Consider the following 18146-nt stretch of genomic DNA (forward strand, 5'->3'; position numbering starts at 1 on the left):
TCGCTTCAGTGTCAATTTGAAAAAAAAAATATTGACAATACAAAGACTAAGAATGGTTCTCTTTCTTTTCCGAGGACAATCTGTGAGTTCTGAGGTATCAGTGATGTCGGAGTCTGCTCGCAGGAATTCCCTCTGTGAGGCTTCTTTTTTGTTCATTTGTTTCATTCCTGGAAATTTGGGATTTTATTTTTCTCCCTCAGTGATATTTGCGAGAGTCAGGACCATCAAATGGCTCCTTAAAGGGGAACGAGCAATCACCTCTCTTCCAGAGATCCTTCCTTCAAATTTTCATGTGCAAAACTAATTCCTGTAAAAAGGTATTTAATGGTTTTATTTTATATTTAGTGTCTGCTCTTTTCACTAAGAGTGGCTATAAAAAAATAATAATCACTTCCTGTTGTAGATTGACATGGACTTTGGACGTAACATCAAATTTCCGCTTTTCACGATTTTTCCTTTCTTTTTTTAGAGTTGTTCTGACCACAAAACGGGTCATTTCTGGTGACTACTTAAAATAGAAATTTGCTCCACATTCTTTTTAAGATATCCTGAACGAAATGTAACGTCATAATGTGAATTCTGATTAGCTGAATGGATGGATATCTGAATCATCTGACGTTACATTTTTCTGTCGACGTAAAACTATTTTCAAAACTTATTTTTTTGGCCCAAAATGTTCGTTTGAACGAAAAAGAAAATGGAAAATAAGTTTAAAGGGAGGGAGAGGAAATTATCATCAGTTCCTAAATAAGTGGGGAAAATGGGCTGATGGTTCAGTTTCCCAGCAATCGAAAAGATATTATTCTCGCGGTAATTTAGTGTTCAAGGTATTGAAGGTCTCTCCACAAACAATAGCGCAAGAAGTGGAGTGTGGAGATTTTCCTCTTTACAAACCCGGCGAGAACCACCACCTGGCTGGACTTGAGCCAAGTTATAACGCCAATCGTTGGTGTTGTAGGGCTTCCCTGCCGGAAACAAAGAAGGGCGGAACCCGATTTTTTGTCTTTCTTCTCTCTCTTCGTCCCCCTCAACGAGGCAAAAACCTGGACTTAATTATTCTATGGGTTCTCCAGCATTATGCAGCTAAGCAATGATATTCAGTAGGCCAGAGAGCTGTGCGGGTCTTTCAGGGTCCGATGGATATCGTAAGTCTTGGTCACTCCACCACACTGTTCTTAGAACACCCACTTTTCGTTCCTCAAAGTACAGAACTCCTTAAGTTCCGTGATTTTCTTTGAATTTTAGAGTTTGGTTGTTAATAAGCTCTTACAGTTCCAAGTATGTATGTGTGAGTCCACGTCGATTATACGTACTGTTTATACAAATAGTTTACGCCCCTGTTATAGTTTCGATCAACTGCTTTATCTAAGGCCAAGTCGTAGTCGACCAATTCGTTTGTCTAGTCGATGTACATCCCCTCCAGAATAGCGAACCAAGTTTAGGAAGAGGAATTAAACTGAATATAGTCTTAACGGAAAGACGAAGATGCCCGCCGAAGAGTGAAAATGTAATATTATTCGCATTTCCTTTGAGGTTAAATTTTTATTCGCCACTTTTTTTGGGGCCCCCAAGATTCTGTATGGTTGTCAGTGTGTGTCTGGTAAATGAAAGGAAGCTGTTACGGAATCTCCACGAGTTGCATGAATAATAACAATAATAATAATAATTATAGTGCATTTATTTAAGATAAAGTATACATTATTCAAAGTAGATAAACATAAATCAGTAGCACTTATCAGCTTGACTAGAATCCTTCGGCCGAGTTGATAATATATGTATGAATTACAAACAACTTTTTACTTTCGTAATTAATAAAAAATTAACAAAGGGGGAAAAAACAAATTTCTGTGGCTTGATGCAAGAAGTGCCAATGTCAGATTTTGGTAAAAATGAGTAAAAAATCTGTTTTGATATATTAACCATCCAAATTTTTCTTGCAAGGAGTGCCGTGCCGAAGTCAATTTCAAAGTAGTAACGTGAGTTACTAAAATTTACTAGTGCCAATGTCAAAATTTAGCATCAATATTCCCCCCCCCCACCAAGTAATCCAAAGAGGACGTACACTCGTAATCCTTTTTTTGACATTGGCACTTCTTGCACGGAGCCACAGATTTGTACCTTTAGGTGATGAACACGGAAGTTAATTAAAGAAACTCTTCCAGCAACAATCTTCTATAATGTAGGGCATCTTTTAGATATTTACAGAACAAAGACCAGTCCTTGCCATCAAGTTATTTGCAAATTTCATCAACTGAGAGCACTTCTTCTTTTTTTCCTAAATATTGCCGCCTGTAAGGGGGGGCTAGGTATCGGGCATATTCCGACAAAGTGCAAAATATCTTCGGTTTCTTTCAAAATTGTGCAAAGAGTACACACAATTGACAAGCATATCTGGAGTGCGGTGGTGAGGTTTTTAATTTAGGTAAAATGTGATTCTGAACGAGTTGCGTGAAAGAATGGCCCAGTATCGTCAGCGTGTAACGAACACAGAATTTTACAAAGCTGCTGCGCACCCCACAAGTCCCTGACGATGTTTTTAAAATACGTAAATAAATGTTTCCTGTTTTATTTTCCGGCAAAATCTTTTTTAAGTAGACGAAAGTGTCGAAACTTATTTTGAAAATCAAAATTCGAACCAAGAATTTCCAAGGATACAAAATTTTATCCTGTGAAAAACTATTCCGCCATTGATATTACTTTTATTTCACTTTATTTGCACATTTACAACTGCAACAAATGCTGTATCGATTAAATTTGATCATACTGGTTCAGTTCAATGTCATGGTTAGAGCAATCACCCACTGGTGAAAATCTTTCACAATGATTTACTCACAATAGATCTCTAGGCCACTTCCGTTTCAAGCGACGAGGAGGATTGTCGGGAAGGTGAGGAGAGGAGAGTTGTTGGACAAGAGGATTAGGATGGGAGAGCTAGGAGGCTGTGAATGTTGATATTACTTAAAATTCGTTTTCAGGGCGCCACGGTAGCCGAGCGGTTATAGACCCGCAAAGCTAAGATGTATTGCGGTACTAGTCTAGCCCTTGTGATTTATTTAATGGTTAATATGAGAAAACAGTAAAGTATGTTAGGCGAATATAGACTAAACCCGCAAAGCTGAGATGTATTGTTGGTTTAGTGGGTTCGATAACCGATCTAGGCCTTGGATTTTATTTAATGGTTAATATGAGAAATTTATAGCAAAGTATGTTTGCTAGTCGCCTCCGTCCACTACACCTAATTTGGTAGTTGGACGTTAAGCCCCACCTGAAATTCGTTTTTCAGACCATAAAGATTTATTTCTCAAAATATTTATTTCCTATTTACAGTAATTTATTATAAATTTTGTTTTACTAAAGAGTTTTACGTTTTACCATTTACCAGTGTGGGTGGGGGCAATATGAATAGTGTCACGCAGAGCGTATATATATATATATATATATATATATATATATATATATATATATAGAGTCACGCGATTGTGTTTCACACGTTATTAAATACTAAAAAATTTTTTTTTATTTTGTTAATGCTATAATAAATTATTAAGTATTAAAAACAATATTACGTAATTTGCCAGCATGAACTCTTTATTAATTGTCTTTTATTTATTTTTATTATTATTATTATTTTTTTTTTGTACTTCCTCTTGTTCGTTCTAACAGTTTGATTGGCGGCTGAGCCTGATACAGTTTATAACTTAGATTAAGTAAAGATATTGGCCGGTAAGCCTCACAGTACTCAGGGATACTGTTTGGCTCCCCAATTTGTTCTGTGGTGGCGCCCACTTCTCATTTCCTCTTCGCAAATTTTTCCTGCTAACCAAATCTTTGAATTTGTTTGTAGCATTATTGTTCATTTTTTTTTGGTGACTTGATTCGTTGATCTAAAAATATCAGCCAATTGCAGTCATAATTATTTATTCATTTTTTGCCAACCCTTCCACCTAAGGGACTAGTGGTCTTCTTCTTCTTCTTCTTCTGGGGCTTTACGCTTAATAACCATTTTTATATTTTTAGTATCAGAGGTTGGTGGTGTGTCTTCTATCCTGACTTGGATGGAAATTCAATAACTGGTGATTAGGTTGTACGAAATACGAAGCATTGATACGGATAAAAGATTGCAAAATGTTGATAAAAGGTTTAAACAATTTTTTTTTAGCATAAAAAGACTCGTACCCATACTCCCATTCCTTCAGGACTTTCAGTTGACTCCTTCTCTCTTCTGCAAAACAGAGAAATTAAGGGAAAAGAATAAATTATGTAAGGCTGTTTCTGGATTGGACAGGTTAATACAAGTTCCTTCATCTGGCTGGAGTAAATGAATTGGTCGCGACCATCTCCATGGTGATTGTAATTTAGTCTGGGCTAAATTATAGTCATAATAAGGAGGGGTAGTAGTCTTGCATAAAGAGGGGGGGGGAAAGCAGCAGAAAAAAAAATTATTATGCTCCTGTTACGTGTATATGTCTTGCAGGAAATGTTGCTCCCCAAAATTCCAGTAATTTCCTGTTTTACTCCAGCAATTTTCGTGCTTCTAATTGTTGTGAAATTTTTCTGAAGTCCCCTATTTAATTGTGATTTCTTCTGACGAAGGGTTTTTTTTTTTTCTTCAATATTATTGGTTAGGGGAAGAGTGAGTCCTGTTGATGTGACTTCAGAGTCATGTAATAATTATGGGAAGTTTTTTTTTGGGTTGTAGTTACGTCAACAGTTCCCTTCACACTTGTGCACTGCTTTTTTCCTCCCTGCGCCTGCATCAATGGGGAGGGGGTGAATAATTTAATTGAAAAAGAACCCCAGGTTTTGGTTCCTGGTTTAGATTTTCAGGATAACGCACAAATCTTCGATAGGATTCAATCTCTTCAATCTAAAATACTTGGAACTATTGTACACGCACCATTTTATGTCTCCCAACCTGGGGGTCACTATACACACTGACCTTTTTGTCACACAAGTCGCTGAAACACTGTTTACAGAAAACTCTACTTCAGCCTGCAATCTCATATAAATCCTCTAGCACAAAAATCTTTCTTCTAGAACTCTTCCTGATAAACCGGACAGGACGCCTTAAGAGACAGTGGCCTCGTGATCTCCTCTCAAGTGAAGAGAGTAGACTAATAGTCTAATGTTTTGGAGTGTTACCACTGGAGGTAACTTCTCCACTCGTATACTTCTGTTATTTATTGTTACTCGGTTATCACTGTTACTTATAGCGCTAACGCGCTGATTGTAAATTTAAATTGCGTTAGTATTGTAACTTTTTACAGTTACATATATCTCATTACTGAGCAGCCTGCGTATAGCAAGTCATGATTCATTTCCTGTCAAACGAAAGAGGAAGATAAAGAAGAAACAGAACTGGTTCTGTTCAGTTCAGAAGCGGAATTAATTGACACCATTGCCTTTCAGTAGTGACGATAGTTCCGGTATAGGTAGATGCATTTCTATTAAGATACTAAATCTTGTTAATTTTTATTTATCCTTTTATTGAGATTTACACCTGTACAGGGTACAGGGTACAGAGTAGAGGGTACAGGGTACAGAGTAGAGGGTACAGGGTACAGAGTAGAGGGTACAGGGTACAGAGTACAGAGTAGAAGGTACAGGGTACAGAGTACAGGGTACAGGGTACAGAGTACAGGGTACAGAGTACAGAGTAGAAGGTACAGGGTACAGAGTACAGGGTACAGAGTACAGGGTACAGAGTACAGAGTACAGGGTACAGAGTACAGGGTACAGAGTACAGAGTACAGAGTACAGGGTACAATAAGTAAATGAGATAAATGTATGTATAGATAACGTGGCAGACGTGAATGATGGTCATCCAGTGACGGCCGCCATTAGTCACCCAAGTTGGTCACGGGGCCATCGGCGCTTCAGCCGTCTTCGAGGATTGGAGGGTAGCCGTAGTTGAAGACAAGTTTGCAGCTAAAGGGTTAGAGGGTGAAATGAGAGTTTTTTGATGAAAATTTTTATATCGAATTTTGGCAAGTTCGGAGATTAGTGGAATTTGGAGATCTGTATGTTAGCAACCACACAATACTAAATTGTAAATTTATTTTGATCCTATTTTACTTCCACTGTTACCCAATATTCATGAAAAGCTAAATAGAAAACTAGCTTATCAGTATTATTTTCCCATTTAATCTAAACCTAATTTATTATTCATCAATATTTTTTTTTCATCCCCTTTGTTTGTTTTATATATTCTTGTTGTATATTTTATTTTATCAAACTCTTTTTAAAAAACCAAAACACGCGAATAATACATTCATTTTCATCTCTGTATTATATTTTATTTCATTTGACTTTTTAAAACACTTAGCCAGTCATATTTTATTATATATTCTTATATTGTAATATTTATTGTGTTTGTAATTTAAAAAATATAGGGAAGGTAGGTACAATTTTATTTGCGTTTAGGGCGCAAATTGAGCGTGTCAGCAAATGAATTTGTTTAGAAAATACTGAAAGTAAACTCTGAATAACAAAAAGATAGCTGAGTATCATCATTAAAACTGTCTTCTTGGTTGATCGTTTCTAATTCATTGCTACATCTGGACCAACCCAGAGATCTGTCTCTCCCAGTTATTGAACTTAGTAACGCTCTTTTCAGAAACTCAAAAACTGTAGAATAGGATCATTGAATGGAAACAACCTAGGCTTAAGTATAATTTTGTAACCCCTAAAATTATCCTGACAAAAAAAAACAGTTTATGTTGTTCCCAACTAGATTCTTGTAAAAAAAAAAATCAAGCTACCATATTTTGTACCATTTGTACCGTAAAACGGCTCTTTTTTTTTGTAAAAAGGGGTTTACTACATTAAAAATGGAACTATAAAAGAATCTAGAATGGTAATAAAAACTCCTCTTCTTCCCACAGAGAAATAGAATGAAATCTGCAAACGGATAATCTGACGATGGATTTATTTCATCTCAGGTATAAGAGACTGCCGTCGGCCTATATTTATAGAGCGAGCAGGTGGCTCTCTGGCTAGGGAGGAGGGGAATGGTAAAAATGGAAAAAGAAAAAAATTACATTTATCGAAAAGAGATAAAAAATACATATATATTTGCTGTGGAGGTAGATCGTTTTAAAATGGTTTCGCCAGTAGAATATGTATGAGGTACTGGCATGTTGAGCGGTGGGAAGTTAGGGCTCCCTCCTGGAGAAGCTATGTGGCTAGGGGGGGGGACTGGGTTCTGCTGCTGCACCCTTTTACGACACGACTGGGTTCCGTCAATAACTTAACTGTTATCTGACTTCTTTATTTCTTCTCTCTCTCCCCCCCCCCCCACACCGCTCTTTCACTTGGTTCCATTTTGCTGCATTAAGTGACGTCACCTACATAATTTCTTGCTGCTCTTTTCTTTCTTTCTTTTTTAAAAACCTTTTCTTGAACCTTCTGCGAAAAAATCGCTTTTCATTTCTTGAAAACTTTACGGAACATCTAGTTACGTAATAGCATCATTGATGATAGTTCCTGAACTATGGACTCTGTTTGTTCGGGAGGTGTTCTTAAAAACACGTCCGTCTCTCATTTGCCAGCCCAACGTTTTTAGAACGGGATGTGTGTGCTCATTAGTGGGACCAGTAAGTGCCCGTAATAGGAAGACAGTAAGAAACGATAGTCAAAGCCAAGTACACCACACAAAAAGAGATTGTACTACACATTACTGTGGGGCCAGTAAGTACCCGTAAAAGGAAGACAGTAAGAAAAGATAGTCAAAGCCAAGTACACCACACAAAAAGAGATTGTACTACATATTACTGTGGGACCAGTAAGTACCCGTAAAAGGAAGACAGTAAGAAACGATAGTCAAAGCCAAGTACACCACACAAAAAGAGATTGTACTACACATTACTGTGGGGCCAGTAAGTACCCGTAAAAGGAAGACAGTAAGAAAAGATAGTCAAAGCCAAGTACACCACACAAAAAGAGATTGTACTACATATTACTGTGGGACCAGTAAGTACCCGTAAAAGGAAGACAGTAAGAAACGATAGTCTAAGCCAAGTACACCACACAAAAAGAGATTGTACTACACATTACTGTGGGGCCAGTAAGTACCCGTAAAAGGAAGACAGTAAGAAAAGATAGTCAAAGCAAGACCACCACACAAAAAGAGACAGAATAAGCCCAATATTATGCTAAATTTTAACCGCGTACCCTGGACAGATTTCACAGCATTTAGAGCAGTGAATAACAGAAAAAATTCTCCGTCAACCATGATTTCAGTACCAACAACGCTGGGAAATATTAGGCAAAGAAAATGCTAAAAATATATTAGAAATGATTAGAAAATCGCAAGATCCTTATATAAAATTAACTACAGGATAAACACAATTAACTGTAAAAATTACATAAAACTCGATTAAGAAGGCAGTTGCTTTATTACAGTCATCAGATTATAACCATAAGAAAATATAACCCACCACATTAGCTAGACAGATAAACACTTCGCTCACAAACATCGTCTCTGCCACTGAGAAGTCCATACATCCGTGTAGAAATGTTTAGTTCAATGAATTTTCAAAACTATAACCTGTGATCTATAACCTTTTTTTTTTTTTTATTCAATGTGTCATTTTCTTTTTTATTTATTTATTACATTTTTATGTTTTGAGTAATTCTTGAAAGTGATTTCCAGTTGGCTTCCAGTAAGGTTACATCTCGGTGTAGTGCACGGTTTTACAGACTGTAATGTTGATGAGAATTGAGTGTAGGTCACATACTCGTGTTCTGAGTTTGGAGAATGCTGAGATGGAGGCTTGAGAATTGCCGTGACTGAGACAGTCTTGTGAGTGTACACTCCCAGATTATTATTTTCTAAGCACTCGGTCTATTCCCTAAAGTCCCTTTTTTCTCAGATCTTTATCGTTAGTGAGAGAGAGAGAGAGAATGGGTAAAACAGTGAAAATATTAAAAAGCTTGTTGTTTTCCTTTTTGTACAAAAAAGAGACTTCCGAAATAAGTAGGTCAAAAGAAATGGTTAAGACCCTACCGCTTTGGGCTGTTTGTCTCTCAGTCGGTGGTTGCCTCTTCTTTCTTACATCCTCCCTGCTTGGGTTTTTACTGTTTTACCAGGAGGTACAGCTGAGTAAACATGGGTTAGGTGGTGAGCTCTCAGTTGTGGCTGTTGTAAATAGAGTGTTAGTGTGAAAGGAAACAGCTGGTGAGTTAGTAGTTTCTGAATTAAGCCTCCCCTGTGTCTGTGTCATTGTGTGGGTGTTGTGGTGAAAATCGGGACGGAAGGAAGTCCTATGTGGGAGAGTGTTTACCACCACGCGCGGTTCTTGGTGTTAGGAAGGGCCGCAAGAAGAGTTTAAGAAGAACGAATTGTTTGGAGATGCGTTGGTCTTTACTGAGAGAAGAAAAATTATAGAATTCCCTGTTTCTCTCGGTAGTTCTTCTCTCCCTACCTCCACTCCTCCTCTTGCACACCGCTACCGTTCACCATCCTGGCATAAAGTCTTTTCCAAGAATTTAACACCGAATATAAACTCCTTTTGTTTGTCTCTGTGTGCAAAGAACTCTCTTGTAAGGTTTCTTGTTCAATGGTGTTGGTGGCGGGGTTTAGTGGCCATGAATGGAAGAAAACTTGGAAGTCCTGAGCAAGGAAAGAGAACCAAGAACAAAGAGAGAAAATGTTTTTCCACGAGCTTGAAACGACTAGGGCTGTGTGGAAGAAGGCGCGCATTCATCAGGTGTGCAAGACCCACTTATTGCCCTGCAACTCCTCTCTCTAGTACTTGATTAAGTTCACGATCTACCGCGTCCTCCTTCTAAATGCTTATTTTGTAAAGGGAAAAAGGAGAAAAAGGTATTTTTATATACTATGGCTGCGCTTTACGGGTTCTAGATTTCACCCTTACTTCATCGCCTGATAGATTCATGAAGTACTAGAATAAAGTGTAGACATTTTATTGCATTTACTAAAATAAATCCGCAATTTTGTGGTCCATTTGGTACAATCAATACACTCGGATTACTCTGCCCGGCGGTTACTTGGTAATCGTTCAAAACGCGGACGATATAGTACTGTTGAGTTTCGAGTTTGAGCGGAAGCTAAAAATTGATTTGAGGTAAACCAGATTGCAGAACTAAACAGGAAAAAGAGATCCCTAAAGCTAGCCTCTACTAAAAAATGGATCCTTCCTCAATAGACTAACAGTAAAAAAGTGAAGTAATTGCCTATTTTTTCAGGCGGGCTTTACGTCCAACTACCAAATTAGGTATTGTGGATGGAGGCGACTAGCAAACATACTTTACTGTAAATTTCTCATATTAACCATTAAATGAAATCCAAGGGCTAGACTAGTACCGCAATACATCTCAGCGTTGCGGGTCTAGCCTATAAGCAGGACCGGATTTAGATGAAAAGAGGCCCTAGGCTATTCCAGTTATGAGGCCCTCATACAAACGAACAGACCGAATGAGCCGAACGCATTGATCTTAACCAATACATTTTTATGTTTGTTAATTACTCGTAGTCATATGCGTAGAATTTCTTCTTATTTCCGGTTTAGTGTTTTAGTGTTCACTGTTTTTAGAATAGCGTAATTTTAATTTTACTAACAATTTGAATGTAGGCCCCCCTTGTTCTTGAGGCCTTAGGCTGAAGCCTAGTTAGCCTATAGGTAAATCCGGCCCTGCCTGTAAGCGACTAGCAAACATACTTTACTGTAAATTCCTCATATTAAATATTAAAATAAAATCTAAGGCCTAAAGACCGGGAATCGAACCCAGTACCACAATACATTACATATTAGCTATACAGGTCTCGCTTCTAACCGCTCGACTACCTCTCCTCAATAGACTATCCTATTGGATTAACCGCATCAAATACCTGCCTTCTTTCCTCCAGTATAACAAACACACCGACTCCAAAATGAGTTCTGGTAAACTGTCTAGACAAGACTACTTTGCCCTACTTTACTCTCTGTCTGATGATGTCTTTACTAGAATCAACTCCTCCTCTACTAAGTGGGTCATCATCCGCCTTGGAGCCTGACCTATATTTTAGTAATAACAAGAAAAACTCCCCAGACAATATAGAACAAATTTCTTACGACTTGCTGCAAACTAACTCTGGTCGCTCTTCTAGAATCGAATCTTCTTCTTTAAAATCTCTTTCATAGATTTAGTAAATTCTTTACCCCTAAAACCATCTGCTGAAATCTCCTCTCCATTATAGAGATTTTCTTCCTGACTAACCTCAGGCCGCGAAATAGCCAGCTGCTTATTAAACCTTCCATTTCTTGTAGACACAAAAATATTTGAACATATCCTTTAAATTAAACCCTCTTCCTGTATTCCCTTCATACCATCTCCTTATCCCATCCTAAATATCCTTGGAACTATATAGAAAGGTTTGTTCAGACATTAGGGGTACTCCATTTATTTGTACGGAGGTGCGTTTTATTTTTTTTTTTTTAAAGTAAGTATTATTTTGAAATTTGGTCGCTGCAGTGCTGCGGTCACGTGACGCTTTGAGTCAAAAAGAAATTAATCGCTATTACGGGAAACATTCTATCATTTTTAAGTTTTGTTTGTGAGTACAAAGAAAATGTCTCCGCCGACTGTGAAAATACGCGCTGTGTGATTCCGTTTTCTTAGTGCCAATCAAGGTGTGAATGCGGCTGAAATTCATCGTTCGTGTACATGTTACCTAGTAATAGTAAACTCGAACTTTCGGGCAATGTATTTCGTCATTTACCCCACCGTAAATCCAGGTCAGACAGTAAATGGGTTCATTGATTAAAATTTCAAAATTCATTTTATGAACTGAAATAAGGTGTTTTTATTAATTACGTAATTGATGGCGTTGAGGAGAGAAATTGCGAGAGAATTTCCCTTTCCCCTTTATTCAAACAGATCAATGACGTCACTATTCAAAATTTCACAATTAAAAGTTAATTGACTTGTTTCCTGTAAATATTGCACTGATACTGGTAGATCTATATCTCCCTGCATTTTCTCAGCGGAAGTTGGCAAACAAGAAACTGTAGCAAACTCCCTCTCTGTCTGATATAAAATTAAACAGGATACAAGATATAGTTGCTTCCGGAGTTTCAATTGATTTCTTTGTTTATTGCTGTGCAGAAGTTTTTAATTAAAACTCTTCATGATTAAATAAACTCATAACTTACAAACGCCACAATTTTTATTAAACATTCTAACTTTGTATTAGTTATAATAATCAATGCTCTGCCAGTATTATTTTTTTTTTTTTCATTACAGGAGAAACTTTTTTCTTTTTGTGGAGGATTTTCTCTTTTATAATTAATCCAGTTTTTCTTTTTTTTTTGTACTTCTGGATATATTCGTTGATGTAGTCTTTCAGAATTGTTACAGTGATTTTGAACTTTGTAAATTTGGGTTTTCCTTTTTTAGAAAAACATGTTTTCTGGTTCTCTGATTACGATGAACCCCCATTTTTAATGACATCATAAAGGTACATACTTCATTAATTGTTATAAAAATAGATTTATAGGTAATAATAGAATTTTAATGTAATTGTAACTTCCTTCCTCATACTCTTTACCGGTCTCTTCCTCGGTTCCTCGAAGGGTTTCACTTCCTCAGGCTCTTCAGGCCAACTTCCGGGGGGCATCCTCCTAAGGTGTCCATACCACTTCAGCTTTTCTTTACATCAATTTTTCCTTTACTTTTCTCTGGGCTCCCATCTATCGTATTTCTTTACGTCCTCCATTTCCTCTTGGTTTTCTGAATTCAGCGTCATCAATAATCAACCATTTACTCCAAAATACCTTCCACCATCATATTACACGACACTTTGTGTGTGGGCCCCTTATGGTTAAGAATCATCGAAGATCATTAAATAATGTTTTTTTTAACCCTCAAACCACAAGATGCGGGTCGGATCCGCATCCATTGTTCCCCCCCCCCACAATTAACTCTTAGCTATTAGACTTGGTATACCCTTTCTGTGAGTCCTTAGGAAGAGGCCACACTGTTTCCGCCGATTCGGTAAGGGTCTCTCCGCTCTCTAGGTTTGTATTTCTTTTAGTAAGTCAGATTCTGGGTCGGATCCGACCCGACCTTGGTATTAACGTTATACGTTTTGTCCTGCACAAGTGGAACAAAAATGAAGAAAGTTACTCTGGAGATGCACGTTCGACGTTTCTCAAGAATCTTGCGTTTGCCTTGACGCTTCCTCTAGAAGAAAAAAGACTGAAAAACGAGCGTTTTCCAAAAGAATTACTCCTTACGATTGGAAAATATGTCCTACTTTCCTTGGTATCACTTTCGATCAAAACCTATCCTGGAAAAACCATGTTTCCCAAATCTCTCGCCGTTCCATCCATATCCTTAAGCAGTTTAATAGTTCCCGTCATCTTTTTCCAATTAAGACCCGGCAACTCCTAGTTTCCTCTCTTATATTCCCCCATTTCGACTATGGTTGTTTAGTGTATGGCGGTCTATCTGGTGATATTGAAGCTAAGCTTAAGCGCCTCATGAACTGCTTCATAAGATTTATTTTCAGCATTTCCAGAGACTCTCGCATTTCGCACTGCTACGATGAGTTGAAGTGGCTTTTTCCTGTCTATCGCCGCCAATATTTTTTGGCTTCTTTCCTTTTTCAAGTCATCCAGTCTCAAAGGCCTTCCTATATTTTTCAACTCCTTAAGTTTAAATCCTCCATCCATTCCCGTAACACTAGATCTCGCTCATCTGATCTTTATATTCCCTCTCACCGTACCTCATCCTTTGACAAGTCCTTCCTCATACGTGCTACCTCTCTCTGGAACTCCTTGCCTTCATCTGTCCGCCATGCTCCTACCCTATCCATCTTTAAATCCCGTCTATTCAGTTATCTCCTTTCTATTCAGCTTCCTCCGAAATTCTAATTGTTTTAATTCATTTCCTTAATTTCTGCTGTTTTATTATTTTATTTTTACTTTCATTTTCACTTATTATATTTTCACTTTTGTAAATATTTATTTATTTAATTTCTGTTTAATCACATGCCAAACTATTAAGGCCTCTATTTGTACCTGTGTTTATTCTTAGGGGACAATTGTCCCAGAATAATAAATTTCTTTTCTATTCTATTCTATTCTACTTGTTCCCACTGATAATGGCGAACAATCAAATGATTTTTTCCTTAACAATGTGATAATTTTGTTACCACACCACTACTTTACTTTAATTTTCATTCAAGCTCTTTATAAACTGTTTTATTTTTATTGAGACAAGGTTCCTTTTTCAAGTTCAGTTCTTCATGTATTAGTCTATTCTAAGTTAATTGTGCCATAAAATTATACAATTTATTAAAAAAAATTATACATTTTATATAGAAATAAATGTGTTATTTTGAGTTATATTTGAGTTTTTCACTGTAAGCAAGAAAATATAGTATCGGGTCGGATCCGACCCTAACTTAGTGTTCGTGTCAAGAAAATTCATCTTATGGTTTGAGGGTTAAATTTCATTTCATGCTGAAATGTTGTAAAAAGTCGCCATCAATTTTTGTAATTTCTCGTTCAGCGTGATTCTATACTTCGTGACGACAGTCAAAAGGGTTTTCCTTGACCGATTTTCCGAGACTTATTGCACTTATGCTGTTCTCTCCACTTCTTGAAATGCTAGTGAATACAAAAAGGCTAACATTTCAGCGCTTAAAACTCCCGAAAATATGCAACAAGTTTTTAGCACATAGTTTTTTTTTTGGACTTCCACTGAACATCTTGAAACTTATTTGAAACTATTTAAAGATCTTCAACTTAATATTTTGATAACTAATTCCTGTATTTTTCTCTTGATATATTTGCAGGCTAGATAAAGGCCATGTCCACGTTGATACCCTAACCAGAAATGGAGTCTACGACATCATAGCCACAATGACTTTAGACGACAAAGATCTGATGTCGCCCACAACGTTCGACTGTGTGCTTAGGATACCAGAAGCTAATTATACTGTCAGGAAATCGGCAGTTTATTATCCAGGTAATTTTTGTGAGGCTTAATTTTTGTTGTTATGTTTTCAATTTTTTTAAACAGGGCACCGTTTCATCGTACTTTCTTTAAATAAGTTACTTTATTGTGTTATTCTATCCATAAGTTTGTTTAATTATTTGTTTTCTGAGCGATATATCGATCTAAGACGAAGACTTCTCTGGCAAAGATTTATTTCCACCATATTTTATTTACCTGTTACTTTTTTTTTTAATGGAAGAATATATATTACATAAAAATAAATACATACGTATGTACAATGGAGTGCTAGTACGAATACTATAACCGTCATCATAATAATTACAAAAATTGTAAAAAATATACATCATAAAATTGAATAATGAGGCAAAAAACTCGAAAAAAGAACCTCAGCTGATAGGAAAGTCTGACTTCAGTGAGTCCTTAACTCTCCTGTGTGCCTGTGCACCGTGTCCAAACTATAGTCCCCTATTAGTCTGCATAGGTGGCTGTGACTTGATTCACACTTACTGAAGAAAACCAGTATAGCAAGGTACTTCATGTAGTGTTCTACATATAGTCCATGTTGGTGTTAAGAGTGTAGGTCTATAATACGGTCTGTAGCGGGCGGAAGTTGTCAAAAGCCTGAGGAATTTATTTTGCAGGATCTGCAGCGAGGCGATGATTGGATCGATATGTCCAAATTCAAAGGAGGGACAAAGACATAAAGTAACATGGGCTTAACCACTACCTTGTACAAGAGGAGTTTATTCTCTTTAGGGACAGTTTTAGAGTCCCTGCAGAACAGCGGGAATAGCACTCGAATGGCTCCCTTGCCCTTTATTGACTCTATCCTTTATGTGGTGGGGGGGGGGGAAGGTCCAGGCCACGATCCAGTAATACCTCAAGATACTTGATATTCCTGTGTCCTTCCGTTTTATATCATCGTGATGAAACAAATACGCTGTGCGCTTTTCAAATCAAACTTAAATTTATTTTGACCCAATTTAATAGGTTTCAAAATTATGAGTTTGGGAGAAAAATAGTAACATTTAGGAGTTAATTTAAATTTAACTATAACAGTCGCCAATTATTGGTGTTGCGTCTCAATTCAATTGGTAAACTGGTTTAATATTTCGCAACATTGTGCACACGTACGTAGTACTGGTTTTGTAAAAACTCTTATAAATCATGAGACAGCTGATTCTGAGCCAGGGCGCTGATTAGTTTTTCGCTACAATAAAATTTCCTCAACTTAGAACAACATGGGTATTCTGAATAATTAAGTTGGTTGAGAATTGGGGCAGAATTAGATTTTAATTGGTAGGTATAACCAAAATTTAAATTTAATTGAACTTATTAATAAAACCCATCTATTATTAATCATTCTATCAATGTTTTTAATAATATAAAATTGTAATTTGTCTGCAAAACAATAGAACAATAAAGAAATAATTTATTTGTAGATTCTATTGGGTAACTTCTCTAATTAATAAACTCAGAAAAGTGTTTAAATAAACGGAAAATGGAAAAAGAACTCGCAGCTAGTTATATAATCAAGAGCTGGTTTTCGCTACAGTCCCGGAGTATATTAAAATTCAATTAGGAAAAATTCAACTGGTTTTCCTCTGGGTAAACTCCTTTGGACCACCCCCCAGCAACCCCCGTCTAAAAGAACTCCCGCGCACTTTTCTACAATTGGGCGGCCATTTTTATTTTTGTCCCTTTTCTCTTTATTCTTAACTAATGCATATTAAAAGGTTTATAAATATTTCAGAAGGGCCATTAATGACCCTTTACTAAGCAAATAGTCCACGCAAAGTACCAAACCGACCCTTACGACTAAATGAGTAGGAAAAACCTTTGCCTTCTGCTTTTCCCCCCTCCTTCTGCTTTTAATATTTATCGTCTCCCACTAGTTTGGGTAAGATGGAAGAAATAAAAATAAATCAGATACAGGATGAGAAAGATGGCCTTGAAAGTAAAAGGGAATAAATAATAGAAATAAATAAATAAATAGAAAATATTTTTTTAGAGAACTCAGTCGTTGCGAGGTAATAGATAGGATTAGAAGGCTGCGAGAGAGTGGTTAGCCAAAATAAGGAGCTAGAAGAAACTGCTCGACGAAGAAGAAGAAGAAGAGGAAGACTTCCTCTTTTTGTCCAGGGTTATAACAGTTCGCACTTTCGTTTTTGGTTTTCGATCTTAGTGCGTTGATATCCACAGCATTTTGAGTGAACTCTCTACTACTAGTAATTTATAAACAATCTTAACTCACATACTTTGGACCAAGTTAAAGGTAGCTGCTACTACCGTCTTTTTCCGAAAATAAGACATCCCCTGAAAATAAGCCCTGGCGTGATTTTCGCGACTTTAATGCTGTTGTAAACTGTTGAATTTAGTAGTTATCTCTTAGCTACTCGTAATATTCCCGGCAGGAATGACTGACTACCTCCAGACACTTGACATTGCAATAAACAAGCCATTCAAGGATCATTTGCGGATGGAAATCAATGAATACATTGAAAACAGAATGGTGAGAAATCAACGAGGTGATTTTGTAAAGCCAGGCAGGCTTACAAGAGAAGTTGTGAATTGGGTAAAAAAATTCATGGGACAAAATAACGTGACAGTTGTGTTTCCAATGCACTACGAACAGGATGAAAGAAGGATTCATTTAACGATAGCTATATTGCAAGACATGAGAGATTCGGACCAATGATTCTACAGGCAATGGATTTGGAGGAAAATCATAACGGAATTCAAAATTTGATAATTTATGAGGATGTTCCAGAAGAAGATCACATGACTGACTGTAATTGGATAAATTTAAATTTCTGTATATAAATAAATATTAAAATCTACTTATTGTACTTGAAGCCCTCCCTCGAAAATAAGCCCTCGCACGTATTTTGGACCTAAAAAGGGAGTAAGACAGTGTCTTCTTTTCGGAAAAAGACGGTATGGCTGATAAAAACTTTCTGTCCAAGAATTTGAATCAATAAAACGTCTTCATCACAAGATTTGTGGACGTTCAGAATGGTAACAATGTAGCAGCAATTCCCGTCTATTCAGTAATTACTCCAGGATATGCAGCATATAATATAGGCCTTAAATAACTAAAATTGTTCCTCTGTGAAAAACCTTGGTATCACTTTTGATCAAAACCTATCCTGGAAAAACCATGTTTCCCAAATCTCTCG

General features: G+C 36.9%; 1 protein-coding gene across 5 annotated transcripts in view; it reads left to right on the plus strand.

The window, feature by feature from the left end:
• The window catches only part of LOC141448053 (uncharacterized), a 485150-nt gene that overhangs the window by 375396 nt on the left and 91608 nt on the right, over window positions 1-18146 (plus strand). For all 5 annotated transcript variants that reach the window (XR_012454811.1, XR_012454808.1, XR_012454809.1 and 2 more), the window contains exon 4: window positions 14804-14976. Coding sequence is in view for 1 of the 5 variants with exons in the window: in XM_074116093.1 (XP_073972194.1) it covers window positions 14804-14976 (173 nt within the window). In the remaining 4 variants the exon portion in view is untranslated. The remainder of the gene's footprint in view (window positions 1-14803; window positions 14977-18146) is intronic.

This window comes from Rhodnius prolixus, unplaced genomic scaffold, assembly GCF_049639745.1.
Source record: "Rhodnius prolixus isolate KJV_2025 unplaced genomic scaffold, Rpr scaffold_13, whole genome shotgun sequence".
Classification (NCBI taxonomy): Eukaryota; Metazoa; Arthropoda; class Insecta; order Hemiptera; family Reduviidae; genus Rhodnius; species Rhodnius prolixus.